At 44.7% G+C, this 27,435-nt stretch overlaps 2 protein-coding genes and 1 non-coding gene across 7 annotated transcripts in view; 2 read left to right on the top strand and 1 right to left on the bottom strand.

The window, feature by feature from the left end:
* Positions 1-6,249, top strand: part of RASSF4 (Ras association domain family member 4) — a 34,426-nt gene extending 28,177 nt beyond the window's left edge. For 3 of the 4 annotated variants that reach the window (XM_012538103.3, XM_033412103.2, XM_033412102.2), the window contains exons 7-11: positions 1,239-1,340; positions 1,612-1,663; positions 2,286-2,407; positions 3,236-3,333; positions 4,722-6,249. In XM_012538103.3, coding sequence (XP_012393557.1) covers positions 1,239-1,340; positions 1,612-1,663; positions 2,286-2,407; positions 3,236-3,333; positions 4,722-4,782 — 435 coding nt within the window. In that variant the 3' untranslated portion in view covers positions 4,783-6,249. The remainder of the gene's footprint in view (positions 1-1,238; positions 1,341-1,611; positions 1,664-2,285; positions 2,408-3,235; positions 3,334-4,721) is intronic. The other variant, XM_033412105.2, reaches the window with a different exon arrangement.
* On the bottom strand, positions 1,336-10,797 carry LOC101283291 (DEPP1 autophagy regulator). Of its 2 annotated transcripts, none has more exons than XR_007471456.1 (5): positions 10,434-10,797; positions 7,832-10,277; positions 7,197-7,361; positions 2,986-4,197; positions 1,336-2,229 (listed from the first exon to the last, which is right to left on the bottom strand). It is a non-coding gene; the product is annotated as a DEPP1 autophagy regulator (transcript). The 2 variants fall into 2 exon arrangements; XR_007471457.1 differs by having other exon boundaries at positions 2,986-3,156.
* Positions 10,798-10,883: 86 nt separating this feature from the next.
* ZNF22 (zinc finger protein 22) lies at positions 10,884-16,048 on the top strand. Its single transcript, XM_004283376.4, has 2 exons — positions 10,884-10,898; positions 13,772-16,048. Exon 2 carries the CDS (start codon positions 13,859-13,861, stop codon positions 14,534-14,536), a length of 678 nt encoding a protein of 225 aa, XP_004283424.1. The 5' UTR covers positions 10,884-10,898; positions 13,772-13,858; the 3' UTR covers positions 14,537-16,048.
* The last annotated feature ends 11,387 nt before the right edge of the window (positions 16,049-27,435 follow it).

Here is a 27,435-nt window from a genome sequence, read left to right as displayed (position 1 = left end):
CCTAAGAAAAGGGGACTAGTGACAGGTACTTCTAAGGGCTGTCGTGAGAATTAAATCAAAGGTTATATATAAAGTGTTTAGCAGGTTTCCTACCTAGCTAGTGATCATTGAGGACTCGGTAAGCCTCAGACAATGCCCTGGTTGACTTTCATGGATGGTGTCTCATAAACAAAGGCAAGACACCTGTGAGAATGTCACGGGCCCCCATAACTGTGCAGAAGCCATGTGGCTAGAGCACAGGGTACTTGGGAGGGAACCATGTATCATATGTGCATAACATGAGAGGAGCCACGGATGGCACTGTCTAGGCTGTGGGACATGCTGTAAGACAGTACTTCTCAAAGTGTACCCTACAGATAGCATCACGGGGCAGTTTCCTCAAATGCAGATTTTTTTTTTTTTTTTTTTTTTTTGCGGTACGTGGGCCTCTCACTGTTGTGGCCTCTCCCGTTGCGGAGCACAGGCTCCGGAAGCGCAGGCTCAGCGGCCATGGCTCACGGGTCCAGCCACTCCACGGCATGTGGGATCTTCCCGGACTGGGGCATGAACCCGTGTCCCCTGCATCGGCAGGGGGACTCTCAACCACTGCGCCACCAGGGAAGCCCTCGAATGCAGATTTTGATCCAGGAGTCTGGACTCGGGGGGCCTGAGACTGTATGCTGACAGCTGGTCCAGAACACACTTTGAGTTGCAGAATTTTGAAAGGTTGTTCCTCTGGCCAACAGTGTGGGTAATGGGTTGAAAGGGCGGAGACTGGAAGGGGAGAGTTGAGAAGCTGATGCAGTATAAGCGGAGGGCCTCACCTCAGGCACCACTGGGAGAAGGGAGAGGAGTGGACAGACTTGAGAATGTTCAGCCTTCGGATCAGCAGACACTTGGTGATTTGATGGATAGAAAGAGTGAAGGAGAGACTGGTTCCCCCAACCCCTTGTGAGTTACTTCTACGGCCCTGGTTCCTGGGATCCAGAGAGCTGGACCTTATAGCTTTGTAGGCATCTTCCTTAGAGGCCTCTGTAAGATGTGAGTTGTTACAGCTTCCCTGTGCGTGCCCAGATCTGGGCATAGCTTGTGTGTGGATCTTTGTGGATGGATAGACGCAGGTGTTCCCGAAGCTCAGGTTCGCCTACTGCTCCAGCCTGCTCAGCACCATCTGGCCGACAGTATGCCCAGACCCTGTGTGATGTCAGCCCCGTGTCCCCTCTGGACTTGCCCTGAACTGCCTCCCCGTTCCTGTACAGACCTCCGTGTTTACTCCTGCCTATGGGTCCATGACCAACGTGAGAGTCAACAGCACCATGACCACCCTGCAGGTCCTCACCCTGCTGCTGAACAAGTTCCGAGTAAGTCTGGCCACAGACGGCCCTGCCCCAGTTGCTGGTGGTTTGCTGTTTTGTTGGGGGAGGGGGCTGGAGAAAGCCATGGCTCCTGGCTAGAAGGATGACCAAGGTTTCCTCAGCTGAGCTGGCATCTCTGGGAATTTAAGCAGAGAGAGGGGAGGGTCCCTGGGGATTTGTGTGTGTGGCACTGAGGATGTGGTTACTACCAGGGGTCCCTTTCTGTCTCTCCTGTCTGGAAAAGCCGTGGTCTGACTTCCTATTACTACCTGTGCAGGTGGAAAATGGTCCCAGTGAGTTTGCACTCTACATCGTTCACGAGTCTGGGGGTAAGTGTCTGCCTTTGCTTCCTGATCATAAAAACAAAAGTCCCTGTCCATTTGGCAAGCTCACCAGCTGTGCTCCTTCTCTGAGGGCTGGGCTGGCTTGTGCAGCGGGCACGGGGCAGGTGCCCTCCTGGCCTCGGGACATGCTATGCCCCCACCACGAGCATCCCTCCCAGGCCCAAATCCAGGCACATTGTCATCCCTTTGAGAATCCCACCAAAACCACATGGTAAGCCACTCTCTCCAGTAGGTTCAGCAGGGAGTGGGGAGGAATGTGCATCTGGGTCTTCAAGGTGGAACAGAAGCCCCTCGCCCACTGAGAACTGCTGTTGCAGAACTTGTACTGCATGGCCCTGTGTCCAGTGCTGCACAGCACAGGTCTGATAACTGAGCAGGCCTGGCCTCCCCAAGTCCACTTCCCCATCCCCCGCTCCTTCAGCCACTGTTCCTCTCGGAGCTGGGCCTTCACTGAAGGACATGATCACACATCATCAGGGCAGTGTCCACCACACAACACCTGGCAGTGTTGCCAGGCCCCCTGGACACCTGTCTTCCATTACGTTCCTGTCCTGGAACAAAGAGACGCAGAGATGCCATGAATTTTGTCCACCGCTTTCTTTTTCAGAGAGGACAAAATTAAAAGACTCTGAGTACCCGCTGATTTCCAGAATCCTGCACGGGCCCTGTGAGAAGATTGCCAGGATATTCCTGATGGAAGCTGACTTGGGCGAGGAAGTCCCCCACGAAGTGAGTGAGAGCTGAGGCTCGGGGAGGCCTGCTCCTGAGTTAGGAGCTGGGGGACAGCATGGCGGACCCCCAAGGGCTCTTGGGCGATGCTTCCAGGGCCCCCATGGCCGTTCTGAAGGACCAGTACAGTATTGGTTTCAGCCCTTCTTCCTGTCAGCCACCACCAGATGTATCAGCTGGCTCAGGGGAGATAAGAAGTTGGGTCTTAGAAAACCATGGCCTGGCCTTTCCCCCTCAGACAGATAGAATCTTTTCCTTTGTTGGAGCGTGGTTTGTTGTCATTGCATTAAAGACCCACAACAAGGGCTCCTTAACTAGGGCCTAACTAGAGCTTATGGAAGGGACCCTATGGAGGTCTGTGTCTCAGGACAGCCTGAGTCCTGGCTGGGCAATGGGCACATTTCCAAACTCCCTCCACAGAAAAGGCCTATAGGGTGTGGACCCCAAGGAGAAGGCCCAGTGACCCTGTATCCCTTGAGCCATTCAGACTAGTGTAGTTTCATTCCATTGTTAAAAACAATGGCATTCCCACCGTCTCCACCCCACCCCCAGAGAACACCCAGTGTGACTCCACTCACTATTCAATGCTTTTCCTAAAATTCAGCTTAATCTTTCCTCCCAGCGATCATAGTTGCCTTTGAGGTAAGAATGGGCTCCATCCTCCCATCCTGGTACACACAGAGCAGTGCTGGGCGTGGGAGGAAAGCAGGACAGCCTCTTCCTTGGATTTAAGACTGATGAATCGGCCGCTATGGAAGCCACGAGGAAAAGAAAACACACTTTTGGCTTCTAATTTAAAACACATTAAAATGTTCTTGGATTTTCTAGGTCGCTCAGTACATTAAGTTTGAAATGCCGGTGCTGGACAGTTTTGTTGAAAAATTAAAAGAAGAGGAGGAAAGAGAAATAATCAAACTGACCATGAAGTAAGCAGCACTTAAAGAGCCAGTCGTGGGTACTGAACGTCAGGGCAAGTCTGCAGGGCAGAGCACCCGGGCCCGCGGCTGGGAGGCCTCTCTCCTCCAGGTGTGCCAGGTGTCCTCACGCAGCTCGGGGACACCTGCTAACCCTGGCTCCCCAGCACCGCCCTCTGACCCCTTGCTCAACACTGACACCAAGCTGGGGTGACAGCCTGCCAGAATAGGGGGATGCAGCCCAGACCACTCATCTAGCCTCGGCAATCTCGCCAGCACAGGACAGGCACAAGCTGCTGAAAGATGCCCGGGAGAGTCAGGCAGGAGCACGGGTGGGCCCTGGACCAGGGTTGTGTGTTCTGCTGGTGACATTGCTCTGGAGGAACAACCGAGCGGGGGCCTGCTTGTGCACCTTCTGCCTCGTCTGGGCCTTTCACGCTAGCCGGAATCCTAGGCCTGTCCCAAAGCAGCAGTTATTGGAACTGCCTGCACCAGCTGATGTTTGCAGGTGCAGGGGACCAGTTCAATGGAAAGGTGAGCAGGTGTTACCTGCTGGCTCCTGGGGAAGCTACCTCAGGGCCCGGCTGTGTGAGGTCAGCCAGGTTGCACATCCCAATGATCTGTCTCTCCCTCTGCAGGGGAAGCTCGGTCCCAGAGTCCCTCTTAGGCAGGGAAGGAGAGAGGCTGCTGTGAGGGCCCGCGGTCAGGGGACTGGTTCCGATTCTGGCATCTGGCTGAATGATTCTTAGAAAGGCTTCTATGTGTGCAGTCAGGCCCCATTCAGGCAGTCAGCAGAGACCTCGATCAGAGGATACAGTCTACATGCAGTCAGCAGTGTCACCGTGGCTAGAAAGGACTGAGGGTCACCTGGTCAGCCTGTTCAATGTACAGAGAGGAAACAGCGGCCTGCGATAAGGAGGCAGCACCACGTGACTGCAGAGCCAGGGCTTGAACGCAGGCTTCCTGATCCCTACTTTGCCGCCCTGTATACTCCAGCACACTCCTGTCTGTACTGGAGAATCTTTTTTTTTTTTTTAACATCTTTATTGGAGTATAATTGCTTTACAATGGTGTGTTAGTTTTTGCTTTATAACAAAGTGAATCAGCTATACATATACATATGTCCCCATATCTTGTACTGGAGAATCTTTGGAATAGAAAGATCACTCTGCTTTGAAGCTTGGCAGGCTCTGCAGCCCTGTTTGACTGCTCCTCAAAGCCAGTGGTCTTGTGGGATGTGGGCCTGGCTTTTCCCTCTCCTGGCAGAGGAGACATAGTGGCCACTAATCAGCTGGTCAGGAGCCGTGGGTCTCCGGGCCCAGCATCTACGTGCTCCCTTGCTCGCCCCCTCCCTGTCCCCTCCAGTATCAGTGAGTCCTCTTGGCTGTGTCTCCCTCCAGGTTCCAAGCCCTGCGTCTGACGATGCTACAGCGCCTGGAGCAGCTGGTGGAGGCCAAGTAGCCCACCAGCACCTGCCTCTTCCGAAGCCCCCAGCAGCCAGCGCACTCTGAGCGCTGGTGGCCGGGCCCTGATTGTCACACACATTGGTCACACTGGCTGAGGAATCCAGCACCCGTGTTTCTACCTGTCCACCTGCCTAGGTAGCGTGAGTCCCATGTCCCTGGCTCTTGGCTCCAAGGTGAGCACTCACAGTGCCCAGACCTAAGCCTGAGGAGCCAGGAACTTGCTGGGTGGGGTCTGCGTGTGAGACTGGCCTGGGCCGTGAGCAGCCCTGAAGCTGTGACATGGGCCACTTATATAGCTGCATAGCATGGCCAGTTCTGTTCACTCCACACGTCTCCTGCTCAGGAGAGCAGGACATGACCCTGTTTCTAGGGCGTGGGCTCCATCTGCTCTCCCAGTGCCCAGCCCAGAACCACAAGCCCTTATCCTCATCAAACACATGAGCCACTCGACCCCCGTCTGCCCTCGTCTCATGCTGCCACTCAGAAACTCCGCTGGGTAAAGCAAGGGCTGCCAGCGGGTATGGGGTGTGCGATGCTCCCAGCCATCACTTCACCATGGCGTCCCTGGCCCTCGAGCCTCTGATGTCACTCCATGAGCCTCACGTAGCCCCGTGCCCCGGCAGCAGAGGTCAGACTGGGAGTAAGACCACCAGCAGCCCATCTTCTCTCTGCAACACTCACTCTGAGCTTCCTCAGCAAGACCTGAAGGGATTCTTACAAGGAGCTCGCTGCCAGAAACATGTCAATTTGATCACATTGAGGAGGTGACCCACGTGGCATTGTAAAGGATGCTGCCAGGGTGCGTGCGGGTCCAGGAGCTGTCCAGGGACCGCCGGCAGTGGCTCGGGAAGGCCGCGCTCTGCCCCGTTGCTGCTCTCCTCGGACACCTGTGTGCCTCCTGCCCTCTCTGGGTGTGCATCCCTCCTCTCTCAATACTTCCCATCAAAGGGCCACCAAGGGAAAAATGTCTGTTTGAGGAGAAAGGGCTTTGAATTCCCTGGGGCCAGATGCAGAACAATCTGGGTTTGTCAGCTGATGGAAAACATCTGGAATGAACAAGAAGGCATTTGCAAAAATTGTGTAACAGTTTACATTGGTCATGTGAGGTGTTTGTCCAAAACAGAGCAAACTGAAGACCAAGTTCTCCCACTGGGGCCCATGGATAGCGGATTTAAAGGGAAAAAGTATAAAGTCTCCCAAATACAGAAATTCAATATGAGGGAGATTCCCTCGGTGCCTTGTGCAGCGCCCATAAAGAACAGAGCCTGGGAGCAGCCGTGCCAATGGAACCCACCGTTCAGGGTGAACTTCGCAACAGGATTGCCCCGACCTGGCACCATCTGCACAGAGGCAGGCGCAGAGACGCCCAGGGGAGGGTCCGCTGTAGTTTCTGCTGTCTCTGCTTGCCTTTGGCAGCATAGTTTCCTGGGTACTCAATAAAGGTGTGAGGTATTGAACTGAAGGAGTTAGGTCCAAGCTTTATTTTTTGCTTGTGTGTGTCCACCCTGACCCTCTGCCCTAACCTCTGACACTCCTGTCCCACAGGCCGCGTGGCCAAGTTTGGCAGAAGAGCCAAAGCTGAGCCACAGCCCGCGGCTCATGACACTGACACGACTCCTTCCTTTCCGTGCACATGCTTGGGGCTGGTGTGGGGCCTGAGGACAGAGGCAGCGGCAGGGCCCAGAGGAGGAGTCATTGGTGGGGGTCTGTGGACAGCCTGGACAACAAGCACAAGGGTCACCCCGAATCGCAGAGTCCCAGCATCAGGAGGACCTCAGGGATCTTGCAGGGCTGGGGGCGGGGCAAGGTGACAGGGTCTAGGAGAGGGTAGAGAACGACTCAAACAGGGCTCCTCAGTAAAATAGTGAAATAGCTCCCAGACCGTATTTATCAGCTCAGGTCAAGCACAACTGTTGTCCATTGTTCAGCAGAAATTGAGGGACCGCCTTGTGCCAGACCTGTGCTCAGCCCTAGAGGGACAAAGACAGAGCCATGCTGTGCCCTGTGTTCAGGGGTCTCAGACAAGACCTGGGAGAAGCAGGCCACACACCCTGGATGGTCAGGGGACCAGCAGGGCAGAGAGATGGTGAAGGTCCCTGGAAGGAGGCCCAAGGCTGAGCCCGACTTGCCTAAGAGAGTGTGTGTGACATTCTAGCCTGAAGAGGCCTGCCAGCCCTGGAGCAGACAGGGCTTGGCACATGGGAAGCCATCAGATGAAGAAACCCTCTGTAAACATCCCCAGTTTTGCTTTTGGGGTTTTTTTCTTTCAGTTGTTACAATATTACTTCATTTAAGGCCTATCTCGATACGTGTCACTTGTGAAATAGAATTATCAAAACTAACTTCTGAATAACATAGCTAAGAAATCACTAACAAGTTGTACAAAAAGGGGAAAATGTACAGACATACCTCAGAGATGTTGCAGGGTTGGTTCCAGGCCATTGCAATAAAGCAAATATCACAATAAAGTGAGTCACACAGATTGGTTTCCCAGTGCATATAAAAATTACATTTATGCCCTACTATAGTCTAAAGTGTACAATGGCATTTTGTGTAAAAAAACAATGTACGTACCTTAATTTTTTTTTTTTTTTTTTTTTTTTTTTGAGGTACGCGGGCCTCTCACTGTTGTGGCCTCCCCCATTGCGGAGCACAGGCTGCGGACGCGCAGGCTCAGCGGCCATGGCTCACGAGCCCAGCCGCTCCGCGGCATGTGGGATCCTCCCGGAACGGGGCACGAACCCGTGTCCCCTGCATCGGCAGGCGGACCCCCAACCACTGCGCCACCAGGGAAGCCCAAGTATTATAATCTTACTTTTCATTCTTTTTTTTTTTTTTTTTTTTTTTGCGGTACGCGGGCCTCTCACTGTTGTGGCCTCTCCCGTTGCGGAGCACAGGCTCCGGACGTGCAGGCTCAGCAGCCATGGCTCACGGGCCCAGCCGCTCTGCGGCATGTGGGATCTTGCTGGACCGGGGCACGAACCCCTGTCCCCTGCAGCAGCAGGTGGACTCTCAACCACTGAGCCACCAGGGAAGCCCTGTACCTTAATTTTAAAATACGTTATTGCTAAAAAATGCTAACAATCATTTGAGCCAAGTTGTAATCTTTTTGCAATAGAAACATCAAAGATTATTGATCACAGATCACCATAACAAATATAATAATGAAAGGCTTGAAAATTGTGATGTCAACTGAAAAAAAAAACACAACCTAAAATTTGTGAGTTATGTTTTATTTGGGGACCTTACTGAGAACTATATCCCATGAGACAGCCTGTCAGACAGCTCTGAGGAACTGTTCCAAAGAGGTAGGGGAGGAACCAAGATATGCAGGAGTTTTTGCTTAAAAAAAAAAAAAAAAAAGCCAAACATGTAGTTGAACACCAAAACATGACTGCTGACCACAAAAAGCAGAAGTCTCAAGTTAATGATTTTAGTGCCTTTTGGTGTATGGGAAGATGCAAGAGTCTGGGTTCATTAAAATTATTCCTTAGATACGCATCTTAACTATCTAGGGCCAGTATCCTGTTTCTCTCCATCCTAAGCTGCCCTCAGGGTGCACCCCTTGGAGCAGCTGCAGTGGCTGATGTCTTGATAGCACCAACATTTCTTGTTTACTGAAATGGCTGGCTACATTTTTTTTGTCCACAGTGAGAATTACCAAAATGTGACACAGAGACGCAAAGTGAGCAAAGGTTATTGGGAAAATGGCACCAATGGATTTATTCAATGCAGAGTTGCCACAAACCTTCAATTAAAACAAACAAACAAAATGCAATACCTGTGAAGCACTATAAAGCAAAGCACAGTAAAACAAGGTATGCCTGTGCACTTCTGCAATCATCTGGGGCGTTACAAAACTTTTCATCAACACTACTTGCTTTTCAGAGGCAATTTGAAAAGCTGCTAATTCAGCTCACCCTGACTTTCTCTGTTTGGCTCTGCGGTTTCCTGATGGTTTGTATGGGAGTTCCATGTGCCTCTCTCCACAGAGCATAGATTATTTGTCATATGTTGCTTAACTCACTGGTATCGCAGGTAGTAAATGTTATCCAAAGATAAAGTGAAGAATTCCTGTGATGAGTGTCCTCTCCTAAAACAGGACAGTCTTCCCAGGTCAGGCCTCCGGAACCAGGGAAAATCATAAACACAGGATAAAATCAACGTGATTGCAAAAGAAGATCTGAACTCAGGAAAAACAGGGTGATTTGCCCAGAGCAAATTACCAGAAGGAACCAAAAAAGAGCTTGTTTTTCCCATGGTGATAACCATATGCTACCTGCTTAGAATGTTTACAAGAAAATGGATTAAAGACCTTCCCACTGTTAAAATAATGCTGTTTGTCCACCCAGGATACATCTGGCCCCTTAGTCCTAGGGAAACAAAGCACGAGGCTTATCCTGTCGGATCAGGTGATCTGTGGAGAAGCTGGCAATACACAATGTGCCCATGTGGGCAGGACACAGGTGCCCTGCAGCTGCAAAGCAGCAGTGGGATATTTTTGTCAGGTGCCCTGCTGGGCAGCAGCCTCCCTGCCCCTCAGTCCCTCAGCCATGATCGGGCAGGAAAGGCAGTCGGACTCAAGCCTTTCCAAATGTAAAAACAGCAAGTACAAGTGCTGTATTTAGCCCCCATGAGCTGTGATTGTCTGGGAGAAAGCCAGCTGCTGACCCGCCCTTGGACTCCCAGCATTCGGGTGGGGCTCTGCTCCCTCCTGGCTGGGCTTTTAACAGAGATGTTTTCTGCAAACTCAGGAATGGGAATTCCCAGAGTTTCCTTTCCCAGAGAACCCAAAGGAAACAGAAAGCAAAGTCTCAGACTTGGTGGACAGAACCCTTGTTCAGCGGCCCTTCATGGGAGATAGACTGCTCCTTACTGCACTTGGCCCTTGGACCACACATGTGACCGGCTTCTTTTGCATTGTTGCCAAATGCAGACCCAAGGCAGCAGTGCTCCCTGTTGAGACAGTGCTTTTTGGTGTGTGTCTCTGTCTGTCTGCAAGGGAGTGGGGTGCAAGGGACAAAGCCATAGTAAAAGGAAGCTGTCTTGCCAAGACTGTTCTCAGCCCAGAAGCCCCTTCTTCCTAGAATGAGCCCTTCAAATACAACTGGGCTCAGGGACACACTGGACCCCACTGCGAGCTGTTTCCCAGAGGAACCCCAGCCATTAAGGGATCTGGCCTCTCTTGACCCAGTTTTCCCAGAAAGATCTTCTATCAGGTTAGGTGAATATCTGGGGGTATGTTAGGTTCGGGATGTCCATCACACGTGCAAATGGCATTGAGTAATTAACTGGATATATAAATCTAGAGTTCAGTAATATTTGCATCCCAAGGTTGGACTGGAGTTACCAGTTAGGGAGTCTTCAGCGACTACAGATGGTATCTGAAGCCATTAGACTGAAGGAGTTCTGCAGGCAAACGAGGGCCCGGAGAGAAGAGAGGAGATGGGGTGACCCAGCACAGGTTAGGTTGGCGGAGGAGGAGGTTGGCTGTAAGAAATGAGAACCAGGAGAGATCATTACTAAAGAGAAAAAAGGGGGTGTGTTGGAAATCACGAGACTTTGGAGCCATTCCAGTCCTTGGCCATCCACTTATACACTGTCTGAACTCGAGCAAACTTCTACTCTAAGCCTTGGTTTCCTTACCTGTAAAATGAGTATGATCGTTCCCATTTTGTAAGGGCTTTTTGGTATAATCAAGTAAGTTGACTCATGAAAAATATCGGGAACAGTTTAGGCTGTCCAAAAGTACCTCTATATAATAATTAAACAATATTTGTAAAAGAATGAAGTCTCAGGGTGGGATAGGCTGGTGTTGCGTTTCAAAAGCCGTGACACACAGGCTGCAGCTCGTCGGCCCTGTGGGTGGCTCCTCCATCTCAAAGGTCTTGTGGTCCTGGGGGCCACAGGACGCCTTCCAGGGGTAGGAGAGGAAAACAAAACGACAGGAAGAAACGAAAAGTTGCTTTTTTCCGCTGGGCCCGTGAGCATAGAGGGTCACTCCGCCAGGATCCTAGAGCGACCGCGCGGCGCAGGCGACGGCTCGGCCTGCACTTCCGGTGGCGCGAAGGGCGCGGGGCGAGCGAGCGAGGGCGGCGGCGGGCTGGCGCGGTGAGTGGGCCAGGGCCTCAGGAGCGCGAGCTGGCCGCAGTGGGGCGGTGCCGACTGGGCAACGGGCTGCCGGGCGCGGCTTCGGTCCTCAACTCCCGGCTGCCGCGAGGGCTCTGCCGTGGCCGGCGCCGGGGGCGGAGGGAGCGGGGCGGGCCAGGCCTGCGAGGAGCGGCAGCCAGAGGCCTCGGGAGAGCGGAGATCTTAACGGAAGCCCGGGCGAGTTGAGGCCAGAGGAGGACAGGCCCGGGATCGTGAGCCGCATTCCTTACGCCCTCCATCAGTCGCGTGTCAGGATAAAACAGATTGAACCAAGCGCTTGGGTAGCACAGGGCTGTTCTGAGCGACTTACAGATTCATTTAAACTTCTAACACCATGATAATGTAGTGGCCTTATTGTCATCCCCATTTTATGGACGAGAAAGCAGGCACATTCCAGTGAGGCGTATTCGCATGGCCAACAGCTCGTTTCACTCAAGTTTCCCTTAATACCCGCACTTGCTGTGAAATGAGGCTGAGCACCAGTCGGAGCGCTGGACTTGGCGTTGGAAGTTGGGGCTGCAGTCAGTTCTGCCACTAAGAATACAGGCTCTGGGGTTAGGCTACTAGGGGGTGGGAACCTGGCCAAAGTATACCTGCCTTTCCTTAGAAATGGAAGTAAAATGAAGATAATCCCATAAAGCTGCTCTGAGAATTAGATAGCCCAGTGACTGGCACCCAGGCTGCCTGTTGGTATGATTTCCTCATCTGTAGTGTTCTAGATGGTTTAGATAGTCTCTGAGTTTCCTACTAGAACTGACTTCTGTAGTGTTGAAAAATAAACGTGGGGTGTTTTTCAGTGTATAATTACCATTATAGCTATTTTTGAACACCAACATCATGTACCTGACATACCTCCTTGTAATAGATGTTCTATAAATATTTACTAAAGTTAAGAAATGAGTAGTGCTCTCTCTGTAGTTTTGTGTTGTATGCAGTTTGCTTTTTCTGATACTTACCTTAATTGCAGCAGATATACTTAAATACACGAAGTCTCAGCACTGTCAGGCCTGGAGTCTCAATTATACAATAAGATGATGGAAAGGCAAGAACAATGATGTAATTTTTGTTTTCAGTTATTTGCTTTGTAAGCTTGTGTGCAGAGACCCAGGGTAATTATTCCCATTTTAAAGTCTACTTGCTGACAATAAGATGTGGAAATTAGTTCCAATAATTGTATTACCTTTGCAGTCCTAGGTTTTCCCACATTGTCACCTTTGGACATTTGGACATTTCCCACATTTGGACTTTGTGCTTCTTTGGTTGTGGCCATTATTTTAAGTAACCTTATAAGTAATTAAATGAAATTAATTTATTTGAAATTTTGAATTTTTGTAGCATGTGGGTATTTTTAAAATTCCATCCTATTTTTACATGTAAACTTACTTTCCTCCTCTTCTTGTGTTTTACCTACCACCGTTTATTCTGTTTCATTACACTATCAAGTAAAAGTTCTTTTGAAATTTTCCTTTCTCAAAAAAAATTCCTTGTTTCAAGTCTTCAAAGAATTGCCCTCTTTCTTGGATCATTGGAATCTAGAGGAAATAATTATGAAATATCTCTTCATTGACATTTTCCTCATCCAGTATTTATTGAATAGATTCACAGAAATTTTCCACTTCTTATAGAGTAGTTCTTACATTCAAAACAACTTATGCTACAAAGTTAGAACTCAGTTGTTCTCTAAAGCTGTGCAAGTAGAACGGCTAAACAAACAAGGATAAACAGAAATAGTTAACAAAGTAGTATGATTTGTCATTTCTTTCTGATTTGGACACCATAATGAGTCACCCATGAGTGTAAGTTTAACATGGGAGTAAATATTAAAATATAATGATAATCTATTACCCAAATTTTGATTGTCTTTTGGAGTTCTTTTATTCCTATTAAGATATTACATTGTCTCCACTTTTTAATCTCATTTGTTATTGTCCAACAAAAATTTAGATTTCATATCACTTTTTCTTTTTTTTTTGTCCTGTCCCAATAGACAAAAACTCCAAAGGTAAATTTGGTTATATTTATTATGTTTGGACTCTGGAATTATTAGAATTATTTTGCAAGTATTTTTTGCCAGAATTGTCTTTGTTTTTATTATTATTTTTATTTATTTGCGGTACGCGGGCCTCTCACTGTTGTGGCCTCTCCCATTGCGGAGCACAGGCTCCAGACGCGCAGGCTCAGTGGCCATGGCTTACGGACCCAGCCGCTCCGTGGCATGTGGGATCTTCCCAGACCGGGGCATGAACCCGTGTCCCCTGCATCGGCAGGCGGACTCTCAACCACTGCGCCACCAGGGAAGCCCGTCTTTGTTTTTATATATATTGAATACATTAAAAAAATTTTTTATTGGAGTATAGTTGCTTTACAATGTTGTGTTAGTTTCTACTGTACAGCAAATACATATATACATATGTATATATACATATACAGCAAATATATATATATATACATATATCCCCTCTTTTTTGGATTTCCTTCCCATTTAGATCACCACAGACACTGAGTAGAGTTCCTTGTGCTATACAGTAGTTTCTCATTAGTTATGTATTTTATACATAGTATCAGTAGTGTATATATGTCAATCCCAATCTCCCAATTCATCCCACCCGCCCCCTTTCCCCCTTGTGTTCATGTTTGTTCTCTCTCTATGTCTGTGTCTTTCTGCTTTGTAAATAAGATCATCTATACCAATATTTTCAGATTCCATATATATGCCTTAATATACGATATTTAATTTAAAAATGGATGCAGTTTTGATGGGCTGAAGAGATATTAAAGTTGAATAATTAACAAATCATCTATAATTTGTTTTTTTTTTTTTTCTCTACACATAGAAAATTCTGAGCTGTGTAGCTCTAGGAAGTGAAATATTCATTCAGAAGAAGAGTGTAGACTCTTAAGAATACATTTGGCTCTTCACCATGCGGTTAGGAAAACCTAAGGGAGGTATATCTCGGAGCTCGAGCCAAGGAAAAGTCTATGAGAACCAGCGCAAAACAGGCCGGCAGCGGCAGAGATGGGGAATGACTGTTCGCTTTGAATCAAGCTTGAGTAGACTGAGAAGAAGCTTGGATGAGAAGCCTTATAAATGTGTCGAATGTGAAAAGAGTTTCAGTCAGAGCTCAACTCTTTTTCAACACCAGAAGATCCATACTGGAAAGAAATCCCATAAATGTGCTGATTGTGGAAAAAGTTTCTTTCAGAGTTCTAATCTCATTCAGCATCGACGGATCCATACTGGGGAAAAGCCCTACAAATGTGATGAGTGTGGAGAAAGGTTTAAACAGAGCTCAAATCTCATTCAGCACCAGAGAATTCATACTGGAGAAAAACCCTATCAGTGTGATGAATGTGGCCGATGTTTCAGCCAGAGTTCCCACCTCATTCAACATCAGAGAACCCACACAGGGGAGAAACCCTACCAGTGCAGTGAATGTGGCAAATGCTTCAGCCAGAGCTCTCATCTTAGGCAGCACATGAAGGTGCACAAAGAAGAGAAGCCTCGTAAAACCCGGGGCAAAAATATTAGGGCAAAAACTCACTTAGTATCATCTTGGAAAGCTGGTAAAGGAAGGAAGTCAGTGGCTGGTCTCCGCTAAGTAAAGGGCACTGCAACAGCCCTCTTTTAAAAATAAAAAGCATTTCTTTTAGAACTGGAGATATTTTTTAATAGTGCACTTAAATACTGTATCCTTTCCTAGCATGGAGACATTGGGAGTTTAATGACATTGGACTGAGAGAAATTACATTGAGTCCAGCCTTCCTTATTTTTTATGTAACTTGGAGTACAAAGAATTGAAAATGTGTTTTGAGAGAATATAAGCTTGATCTCATTCGAAATTGCTTCTTGCATCATTTTGACAAAACAGTCATGTTTTGATGACACGTGTAGAAGTGTAGTTCCAATGACTACTCAGTTTCAGGAATTTCTGTGGAAGGAATACTTAAAAGGGAGAAGAAATTAATTCCATTAGTTTTGGAGTTCTGTAGTAGATGAGATTTTATGTTTGTAAAGTTTTGTAGTGTATTAGCCATTGGTTTGTAAGTATGACTCAAGATTCAACATATTAAAATGAATTCATGTTCACAAATTTTTAATCAAGAAGGTGCATCACTCTATGTTAGCTTTCCTTTGTTTCTTTCCTGCTGCTTATGGATAATTAATTAAAGGAGTAGAATTTCCCTGTTTTTCACTAAATTCTTAGTAAGTGATACTCTAGAAGCCAAAGAGAGAACTGAATTAGACCGCAGGTCTCCTATTCCTGCTAATACTATCCTTTGTGATGGTGTTACGCCATGTCACTTGTTTTCCAGAAATTAGAATGGATTTATGTTAGTCCATCCCCATGGCTTTGACTTCTCTTGGCATTCTCTTGTGCTCTGGCAAACTGAACTAGCCTTTTAGATCTATGAATAAATAATTAAACCAAAATTATTTTTCCAAAACCATCTCAACTTGCAAATTAAAAATCTACAATTTACTTGCCTCCCTGCCTTCCCCTTTGAGAGCTTCATATAACCCTGATTATCTTAAATGTTTGCCTGTAGCAAAGTGAGGTTTTTAAAAAGTCAAGTGTTGGTGCATTGTAGCTCCTTTGAAATCTAAGTTTAACTTTTTCTGAGTTATATGAATTATTTACAAAACCAAACAATTTCTCATCTTTCATCAGAACAATGCCGAGTACCAAACATTTTGATTAGCCTTCAGCTTAGGTTTTAATTTCTATTGAATGCTAACATTCTTCTGATTTTTTTTTTGTATCTTTCAAATCATAGCAGTTCCTGCTGTACTCATAATGACAGTTATCCATAAAAAACTTTTTTAAATGGAGTATTTTGGATACTACTACCTTCTGTTTATTTTTCTCTTGGGAAATTGTTTTGATGTAGTAGGCAACATCTAAAATCACAGCCTTTGGAAGAATCACTTATTTTGTCTGTCTTTGATTGTCTCATACTTGAACTTTGCCTCCCTCGTGGCCTTGTATTTGAGTGCAGAGTCATAGAAGATGGCTTTGTTGACAGCATTTCATCCAATAGGATATCCACAAAGTGTTTTGTGAGTACAGGCATGCCTTGGAGTACCACAATAAAGCAAATATCGTGAGGAAGTGAGTCACTTGAATTTTCTATTTCCCAGTACATATAGAAGTTATGTTTACACTGTACTGTAGTCTATTAACTGCAATAGCATTATGTCTAAAAAACAATGTAATACCTTAATTAAAAATACTTTATTGCTAAAAAATGCTAACCATCGTCTGAGCCTTCAGTGAGTCATAGCAGTAACGTCAAAGAACACTGATCACAGGGCTTCCCTGGTGGCGCAGTGGTTGAGAGTCCGCCTGCCGATGCAGGGAACACGGGTTCATGCCCTGGTCTGGGAAGATCCCACATGCCGCGGAGCGGCTGGGCCCGTGAGCCATGGCCGCTGAGCCAGCGTGTCCGGAGCCTGTGCTCCACAACGGGAGAGGCCACAACAGTGAGAGGCCCGTGTACCGAAAAAAAAAAAAAGATCACTGATCACAGATCATGTAACAAATATAACAATAATGAAAATGTTTAAAATATTGAAAGAATTGCCAAAATATGACACAGAAAAATGAAGTGAACAAGTGCTGTTGGAAAAATGGCACCAATAGACTCGTTTGATGCAGGGTTGACACAAACCTTCAATTTATTTAAAAAAAAAAAAGCAGTAAGGCAAAGCACAATAAAACAAGGTATAACTTATGAAGTGATCACAGTTATCTTTTAACAAAAGACATTGTTTAGATTTTACTGATCGACTTATTATGTCTTCAGAGGCAGAGAAGCTATTGAATCAAATCTGAAATTGTCAGTGGCAAAAGTATTACTCCCACAAATTTAAAGGTGAGTTCAAATTTATTTTGGCTTGAGTCAGTACTCCTGAGAGAAAGGGATACCTATAAAGGGCAAGAACCATCTAATAAGTTCCTAAGGAAAATGTAAGTATTTGTATGCTTTTTTTTGGCCGGTAGTGGGAGTACCTCTTCAAAATAGAAATTCGTAGCCACAAACAGTATTTATTCTCATGTTAGGGAAGGGAAGTGCTGTCATTCTGTCGAGAAAATAAATATCTGTTGAATACTGGCCATGCGTAAAAGACTGGTAGAAAAGGTAATTTTTTTTTTAAGGTAATACTAAAAATACAGGTCATGAATATACAGTATGACTGCCATTCAAATTGGGAGAATTTACATCTGGTACAGGGAAGAAGGAAGGGATCTTGAAAGGGTTGACATTTACATTAGGTTAGGGAATAGAAACCCAAAAGTCTGTAGAGGCCAGGTAGCTAATGTAAATGAAATGAGAAGAGCTGAGTGCTGTAAACTGAAGTGCACATGCCCATCTAAAAGGATAACCCTGACTCAGTTTTAGCCAGTTAATGCCACGCAGAGATTCTGGCCCAGATATGCCAGGTCTTTTGATTTTCCAAGAGAAACAGATTTTAAAGTTCACAACACTTCTTAACCAGTTTGCCACACCTGAATTGTATTTTGAAGGCTCTGTGTGTGACTGTGTCTGTGTTGGAGGAGGGGGTGGCAGAGGGAGAGAGCCTGGTATGGTGAGAGGCAGAGGTACATGATGGAGCGGAAGCTGCATAGCACAGAAGAATCTGCTCAGAGAACAGCAGGTGGCTGCTTTATTGACAGTCCAGTTTCATCTAAGAGTTGTGAGAGAGAAGGCTGGAATGGGCCTCCAGCAGAGCCTTAAATATCAACATTAAGAGTGAAATGGTTTAATAAGATGGGATGCATGAAGGTTTTTGGAGCACAGGTTAGAAGGTAATGGATGATCCAATGAGAAATAATAGCCAGCCAGAAGAAAAATCTCCCAGAAGAGACCCACTTGGCTCACTGGACCTACAAAGCTTCACTTCCTGCCTTGGGGCACAAGTCACCTTTCATTTCCTGTCCCACACTTAATGACATCAACTCCAAACTGCTCTGTACCTTTGCTTATTCTGCTTTGACTAGTATATATTTCTGAGAGTTAGGCCTCCAGAGAGTAGGCTTTGAACCTTCCTTAGATGTTCTTCCTTTAACTGAATTGTAACCATCTCACTAGACAGTGAACTCCTGGCTTATAGTAGTCATTCAATTGAAAGTTTTAATGAAGAAAGGCCAAGAAGGAAGTACAGAAAGAAGGTTAGAGAAAGAGGTAAGAATTTAGTTCTGGAAAGTTTTTAGGTTGGCTGTCAGCTTCCGTGGCAACCTAGCTAGAGTCCCACCTAGAACGTCACTTTCCCTGTCTGCCATCCCTCTCCCTCTTCTTCAGTCTTCTCTATTCTTTGGAAAGCCCTTGCTCATTGCATAATTCATTCTTCAGCCTTGCACATAGCACACACATTTGTTGAATGAATTAAATAGGTAGTGAAAGGACAGATGTATAAAATACCATCAAACTCTAAGCAATCAGATTCTCATGGTCTGAAGGAACCTGGGAAGGCCACTTACCTCATCCTCCTCTAAATTGGATGATTATTTTGTGATGACCAGATTCTTCTATTATGTTCTTTGAAGTATAAAATACACATAGAATCTATATGGTTTTAGAAAACTAATGTCATTTTCAACTTTTAAGTCACCCAAAACTCTGTGTTTTCCCCCTTAAAAGCATATCTGGAACATTTTTAGGACTTGGCAGACTTTAAAACAGACTTTTTTTTATATATCAGTTTTGTGACCAAGCAATTCCATATCCTCCAAAAGTCAGTGAAGTTTTTGGGAAGAGATGTGAAGTTGGTAATTTGGAGAGACTTCTCTATATGATTTGAAAGGTAGACACCTGGGTCACAGAGACCACTTGGTGTCCCTGAGAGTCAAGGGTACTCTTGTAATAGTCCAAGTTGAAAGAAATGTTTAAAGCAGGGCTATGGAGTAGGAAGTGCAGGGAGGAAAGAAGTAAGAGATACTGTGGTAGCAGTGGACAGGCCTGGAGACACATCAGATTTGAGGTGCAAGCAAGAGAGGAAACAAGATGATGGAGGTTTCCAGCCTAGGTGACTAGGAGGTGTGAGGGAGAAGACGATTAATTTGCTTTAGGAAGTGCTGATCTTGAGATGCTTGGAATATCTGGGTGAAAAATATAACGGGAGATTGAATATCTGTGTCTGAAGTGTAGAAGATATTGAAGAAGGAACTCAATATTTGTGCCACTCTTTGCCAGATGCTTTATATACGTTAGATGTATACTAGTCTGCTTGGGCTGCCATAACAAGATATCTGACTTAGTGGCTTAAACAGCAGATGTTTATTTTCTCACAGTTCTGGAGACCAGAAACCCATGTTCAAGGTTCCAGCAGAGATGGTTTCCAGTGAGGAATATCTTCCTACGTTCCAGACATCTGCCTTCTCACTTGGCCTTTCCTCACTCCATGCACAGGAGCAGAGAGAGAGATTTCATTCTCTAGTGTCTCTTAAAAGGATACCAGTCTAGTCCTATTAGATTAGGACCCCACCCTTCTGACCTTATTTAACCTGAATTCCATCCTTAAAGGCCCTATCTACCAGTACAGTCACACTGGGGGTTAGGGCTTTCCCATATGACTTTGGGGAGGAAACAATTCAGACCCCAATAGATATTTCCTATTATAAACAGAGAATTCTAGTAATTTACTCAAGGTTAAACAGGACCAAAAGGTCCATGTCCTTTTGAATGCCCCTATTTAAAATCTTGTTACCACATCCTAGACCATGTGAGATGAATCCACTTTTATGGCTATCAGAAACAAAAGTAACAACCCCATCCTCTTTGACCTCAGAGAGAGAGGAGACATGAAGAATAGGGACAATAAGAATGAGTGTTGACTCTATACACAGCCTTCAGCTCTCCTGACTCCCTGGCTGAGTCTACCTTGGTTGCATAGATTCCCATAAGTCTGGATTTATTTGTACCTTAAGAACCAAAGGATCATGAGAAGACAGGGAAACACACAGCAGATGAAGGAGCAAGGTAAAAACCCACCAGACCAAACAAATGATGAGGAAATAGGCAGTCTACCTGAAAAAGAATTCAAAGTAATGATAGTAAAGATGATCCAAAATCTTGGAAATAGAATGGAGAAAATATAAGAAACATTTAACAGGGACCTAGAAGAACTGAAGAGCAAACAAACTGATGAAAAACATAATGAAATTAAAAAGTCTCTAGAAGGAATCAATAGCAGAATAATTGAGGCAGAAGAACGGATAAGTGACCTGGAAGATAAAATAGTGGAAGTAACTACTGCAGAGCAGAATAAAGAAAAAAGAATGAAAAGAATTGAGGACAGTCCCAGAGACCTCTGGGACAACATTAAACACACCAACATTTGAATTATAGGGGTTCCAGAAGAAGAAGAGAAAAAGAAAGGGACTGGGACTTACCTGGTGGCACAGTGATTGAGAATTCACCTGCCAATGCAGGGAACATGGGTTCGAGCCCTGGTCTGGGAAGATCCCACATGCCGCGGAGCAACTAAGCCCATGCGCCACAACTACTGAGCCTGTGTGCTAGAGCCCGCGAGCTACAACTACTGAGTCCGAGTGCCACAACTACTGAAGCCTGTGTGCCTAGAGCCCATGCTCCACAACAAGAGAAGCCACTGCAATGAGAAGCCCGTGTGCAATGAAGAGTAGCCCCCACTCTCTAGAAAAACCCGCTCGCAACAACAAAAACCCAATGCAGCCAAAAATTAAAAAAAATTTTAATTAAAAAAATAAATAAATAAAAAGAAAGGGACTGAGAAAATATTTGCAGAGATTATAGTTCAAAACTTCCCTAATATGGGAAAGGAAATAGTTAATCAAGTCCAGGAAGTGCAGGGAGTCCCATACAGCATAAATCCAAAGAAAAACGTGCCAAGACACATATTAATCAAACTATCAAAAATTAAATACAAAGAAAAAATATTAAAAACAGCAAGGGAAAAACAACAAATAATATACAAGGGAATCCCCATAAGGTAAACAGCTGATCTTTCAGCAGGAACTCTGAAAGCCAGAAGGGAGTGACAGGACATATGTAAAGTGGTAGATGGGAAAAACCTACAACCAAGATTACTCTACTCAGCAAGGAACTCATTCAGATTCGACAGAGAAATTAAAACCTTTACAGACAAGCAAAAGCTAAGAGAATTCAGCACCACCAAACGAGCTTTACAACAAATGCTAAAGGAACTTCTCTAGACAGGAAAAACAAGAGAAGGAAAAGACCCACAATAACAAACACAAAACAATTAAGAAAATGGTAATAGAAACATACATATCGATAACTACCTTAAATGTAAATGGATTAAATGCTCCAACCAAAAGACAGACTGGCTGAATGGATACAAAAATAAGCCCCGTATATATGCTGTCTACAAGTGACCCACTTCAGACCTAGGGACACATACAGACTGAAAGTGAGGGGATGGAAAAAGATCCCATGCAAATGGAAATCAAAAGAAAGCTGCAGTAGCAATTCTCATATAAGACAAAATAGACTTTAAAATAAAGACTATTACAAGAGACAAAGAAGGACACTACATAATGATCAAGGGATCAATCCAAGAAGAAGATATAACAATTATAAATACTTATGCACCCAACATAGGAGCACCTCAATACATAAGGCAAATGCTAACAGCCATAAAAGGGGAAATCGACAGTAACACAATCATAGTAGCGGATATTAACACCCCACTTTCACAATGGACATATCATCCAAAATGAAAATAAATAAGGGAACACAGGGCTTCCCTGGTGGTGCAGTGGTTGAGAGTCCGCCTGCCGACGCAGGGGACACAGGTTCGTGCCCTGGTCCGGGAAAATCCCACATGCCGTGGAGCGGCTAGGCCCGTGAGCCATGGCCGCTGAGCCTGTGGGTCCGGAGCCTGTGCTCCACAACGGGAGAGGCCACAATAGTGAGAGGCCTGCGTACCGCAAAAAAAATAAATAAAAATAAAAAATAAGGGAACACAGGCTTTACATGATACATTAAACAAGATGGACTTAATTGATATTTATAGGACATTCCATCCAAAAACAACAGAATGCACTTTCTTCTCAAGTGCTCACAGAATGTTCTCCAGGATCATGTCTTGGGTCTCAATTCAAGCCTTGGTAAATTTAAGAAAATTGAAATCACATCAAGTATCTTTTCTGACCACAACACTATGAGACTAGATATCAGTTACAGGAAAAAATCTGTAAGAAATACAAACACATGGAGGCTAAACAATACACCACTTAATAACCAAGAGATCACTGAAGAAATCAAAGAGGAAATCAAAAATATCTAGAAACAAATGACAAAACACGATGACCCAAAACCTATGGGATGCAGCAAAAGCAGTTCCAAGAGCGAAGTTTATAGCAACACAATCCTACCCCAAGAAACACGAAACATCTCAAATAAACAACCTAATCTTACACCTAAAGTAATTAGAGAAAGAAAAACAAAAAAACCCCAAAGTTAGCAGAAGGAAAGAAATCATAAACATCAGATCAGAAATAAATGAAAAAGAAATGAAGGAAACAATAGCAAAGATCAATAAAACTAAAAGTTGGTTCTTTAAGAAGATAAACAAAATAGATAAACCATTAGCCAGACTCATCAAGAAAAAAAGAGAGAAGACTCAATAGAATTAGAAATGAAAAAGGAGAAGTAACAACTGACACTGCAGAAATATAAAGGATCATGAGAGATTACTACAAGCAACTATATGCCAATAAAATGGACAACCTGGAAGACATGGACAAATTCTTAGAAAAGCACAACCTTCCGAGACTGAACCAGGAAGAAACAGAAAATATAAACAGACCAATCACAAGCACTGAAATTGAGACTGTGATTAAAAATCTTCCAAGAAACAAAAGCCCAGGACCAGATGGCTTCACAGGCGAATTCTATCAAACATTTAGAGAACAGCTAACACCTATCCTTCTTAAACTCTTCCAAAATAGAGCAGAGGGAGGAACACTCCCAAACTCATTCTACGAAGCCACCATCACCCTGATACCAAAACCAGCCAAAGGTGTCACAAGAAAGAAAATTACAAGCCAATATCACTGATGAACATAGATGCAAAAATCCTCAACAAAATACTAGCAAACAGAATCCAACAGCACATTAAAAGGATCGTACACCATGATCAAGTGGGGTTTATCCCAGGAATGCAAGGATTCTTCAGTATACACAAATCAATCAATGGGATACACCATATTAACAGATTGAAGGACAAAAAACATATGATCATCTCAATAGATGCAGAAAAAGCTTTTGACAAAATTCAACACCTATTTATGATAAAAAACTCTTCAGAGAGTAGGCATAGAAGGAACCTACCTCAACATAATAAAGGCCATATACGACAAACCCACAGCCAACATGGTTCTCAATGGTGAAAAACTGAAAGCATTTCCTCTAAGATCAGGAAAAAGACAAGGTTGTCCATTCTCACCACTATTATTCACCATAGTTTTGGAAGTTTTAGCCACAGCAATGAGAGAAGAAAAAGAAATAAAAGGAATCCAAATCGGAAGAGAAGAAGTAAAACTGTCACTGTTTGCAGATGACATGATACTACACATAGAGAATCCTATAGACGCTACCAGAAAACTACTAGAGCTAATCAATGAATTTGGTAAAGTAGCAGGATACAAAATTAATGCACAGAAATCTCTGGCATTCCTATACACTAATGATGAAAAATCTGAAAGAGAAATTAAGGAAACACTCCCATTTACCACTGCAACAAAAAGAATAAAATACCTAGGTATAAACCTACCTAAGGAGAAAAAAGACCTGTATGTAGAAAACTACAAGACACTGATAAAAGAAATTAAAGATGATACAAACAGATGGAGAGATATACCATGTTCTTCACTTGGAAGAATCAACATTGTGAAAATGACTCTACTACCCAAAGCAATCTACAGATTCAATGCAATCCCTATCAAAATACCAGTGGCATTTTTCACAGAACGAGAACAAAAAATTGATACTTATTATCAAAGACAAAAAGCAGAGAAATAGAAGTGAAAGTTCTATCAGTTCCTCTCTATGGCTCTTCAAAGAATTGATAATGTGAAGTCATAGAAAAGTGCTGCCTGCTGAATGCACACAAGGTCATGAGTTTGTCTGCATCAAATCACGAGGACTAATTTTAAAAGATAACATTATGGGAAAGCAAGAGCTTCTTCTGTGTCTCAACTAAGGGAGGCACATTGGTGCCAGTTCCCACCAAAAAACCCAAAATCTCAGTTTCCAGGTCAGTTTAAGGAAAAGAATGCATTTGTTCTGAGAAGGCAAACTCCAAGCAAGGCAACACTCAGCAGGGAGGGATGATCTACCTGGACCAAAAGGGCTACAGAGAGAGGACCAGCTGCTTAGATAGAGTTCAGATGGATAAGATGAACAGAGCCCAAGACAGGGGACTCAACTGAACGGGAAAGAGAAGAAGTGATCTGAAAAAAATGGACCTGATTGAATTTGAAGAGCAGGAAAAAGAAAAAGAACATTGGGTCTGAAAGAAGATGGGCTTTGGGAGCTGGGAGAGAATCTAGGACTAAGGAAAGGTTGATGATCCATCTCTGTCAGGGAACTCCCTTTTTTGGCCTTTCCTGAGTAGGGATGGTGTCACTCAGGAGCCTGAGGCTTCCTGAGATTAACGGGATCTACTTTAAATCAGGGGCCACTGAATGATTTCTCATTTACCCAGCCCAGTTGATTCTTCTCACTAGGTCATTTTTACAGTCAAATCCACAGCGGTCCCAGAGGCCTCTTTCTGTGTGGTCACATGCTATTTAGCCCCCACTTACCCTTTCCAGTTAACCACTGCAAACATCACTCTGAGCCAGGCAGGGGTGAGGAGCTCTGACACCTCAGCTTCCTTGGCTGCTCCTATCCTCAGTGATCACTCACCAATAGCAACATCTTAAACCTGCATAGCACTTGATATCATTGTCTTCAGTTCTCTCATTCAGTCTTGGCTGCATCTCTAGGTTGATTTATTGTCCTCATCATATTTAGAAAGAAACTAGAGCTCAAATGGATTGAGTGCTCTGAAAGAGCCTGGATATGAACCCATATCTTCTTCCCCCCAGCTCAGGGCTCTTTCCACATTACACACATCTCTGTGCATCCACAGCACCATTATACCACACCGTGTAATGCAGCCGCCTTCATGCCTTTTCTTTTTATATTCACCAGCATGGGTACTAGGGTCTTCTTAATTGGGTTATCAGTTTTCTAAGGATACAAATCAAGTCTCATACTTCTGCTTTGTCAAATGAGTAATGCTCTGTTAAACACTCGATACCTGTCTAAGTATTTTATTTTTTAATCCATTACAAAATATAGAAAATATAAAATTATAAGAAACCAAGATGAATAACACAACATATGTTCTTCATGGCATGTTGAAAACCTATTAGTGATCAGGGACCTCTCTGGTGGTCCAGTGGTTAAGAATCCGCCTTCCAATGCAAGAGATGTGGGTTCCATCCCTGGTCGGGGAACTAAGGTCCCACATGCCATGGGGCAAATAAGCTCATGCGCCACAACTAGAGAGAAGCCTGCTCGCCACAACAAAGAGCCTGAGTGCTGCAACAAAAGATTCCATGTGCCGCAACTAAGACCCAATGCAGCTAAAAATAAATAAATACTTTTTAAAAAAGAAAGAAAATCTATTAGTGATCATACTGAGTCATTAGCGGTAGTTTTCAAAGCCCTATTCATTGCATAGTCTCTGAGACCACTGAGGGCTTCAACATGTTTTTTTTTGTGTGTCAGAATCCCATTAGAAGAAATTAGATTTGGTTTCTACCAACCTATGTGCCAATGCCACAGTCAGCCTATGGTTCATGAAATTCTTGAATTTCATGCCCCAAATCATTCTGCTTCTGATGAATGACAATGAGAATACTGGATGAAGAACCATCCAGTTAAAAGGGATGAACAACTCATCCCTTTTAAATCAATATCAAATTGTACTCTCAACTTCCATCTACAATAGCAAACAATATGTTTTTCTTCAATCCCAAAGATTCAGTTATACACTCATAACTTGCTTCTATCATTTTTATTGGCCATAATAAAGAAAATCAATTTTTTAGTCCAGTTAAACATGGAGGATTTGTCCACCAAGTTGTATTCTGAAACAATGGGAGGGTAGCATTGCCTTCTTGCAATGCTGTGTAACTTTTAGAGCTAAATCATCACAGTTGATTTGAGAACAAAGTAAAGGAAGAGTGAGAAATCGCAGGCATGTTTCTAAATGCATAGTCCAGGGTTTAAAGTTGAAATTTCTACATTCAAAACAAAGTAGTGATTGCACATCATACTCATCAAACTGTACGCATTAAATATGTGCAGTTTTTATATATCAATTATACCTCAATAAAGCTGCTAAAACAAAGTGAATGATCCTATACATTTCACCTTGAGAGTTACTGAGAAGAAAAGGGAAAAACAGAAACAACAGTTTTCATTAGAATCAGAAACTATTTTTGAAGTCTAATTGGCTCCAGAGGAAACATTTGGGGTAAGATACTAGGAGTAGAAGATTTCTTTGGGGCCAGTGGTCACCTTTAAGAAATTCTTCAGATCTCCAGGTTGATACTGTCAGAATCAAGTTGAATTGTACCACATCTAGCTGGTGTCTGAGAATTGTTTGGTGGTGTGGGGAACCCTCCCACACATCAGAATTGGTGACCAGAATCCTAAGGCCCAAAAGATAATAATGAGTTGGCCATATGATGAGTGGGGCAGAGGAGCTTTTAAGAATGAGTGACTGGGGGGCAGAAGAGGAACCAAGATGGTGGAGTAGAAGGACGTGCTCTCACCCCCTCTTGTGAGAACACCAGAATCACAACTAGCTGCTGGGCAATCATCTACAGGAAGACACTGGAACTCACCAAAAAAGATACCCCACATCCAAACACAAAGGAGAAGCCACAATGAGATGGTAGGAGGGGCACAATCATAGTAAACTCAAATCGCATAACTGCTGGGTGGGTGACTCACAGACTGGAGAACACTTATACCACAGAAGTCCACCCACTGGAGTGAAGGTTCTGAGCCCCACGTCAGGCTTCCCAACCAGGAGATCCAGCAACGGGAGGAGGAATTCCTAGAGAATCAGACTTTGAAGCCCAGTGGGATTTGATTGCAGGACTTCGACAGGACTGGGGGAAACAGAGACTCCACTCTTGGAGGACACACACAAAGTAGTGTGTGCATCAGGACCCAGGGGAAGGAGCAGTGACCCCAGGGGAGACTGAACCAGACCTACCTGCTAGTGTTGGAGGGTCTCCTGCAGAGGAGGGGGGTGGCTGTGGCTCACCGTGGGGACAAGGACACTGGCAGCAGAAGTTCTGGGAAGTACTCTGTGGTGTGAGCCCTCCCAGAGTCTGCCATTAGCCCCATCAAAGAGCCCAGGTAGGCTCCAGTGTTGGGTTGCCTCAGGCCAAACAACCAACAGGGAGGGAACCCAGCCCCACCCATC

The sequence above is a fragment of the Orcinus orca genome, chromosome 14, assembly GCF_937001465.1.
Source record: "Orcinus orca chromosome 14, mOrcOrc1.1, whole genome shotgun sequence".
Classification (NCBI taxonomy): domain Eukaryota; kingdom Metazoa; phylum Chordata; class Mammalia; order Artiodactyla; family Delphinidae; genus Orcinus; species Orcinus orca.
Note: the sequence above shows the minus strand (reverse complement) of the source record. Positions and strands in the feature narration are given on the sequence as shown.

Coding starts and splice junctions, on each gene's coding strand:
- ZNF22 (XM_004283376.4), top strand. CDS start 13,859: ATGCGGTTAGGAAAACCTAAGGGAGGTATATCTCGGAGCTCGAGCCAA.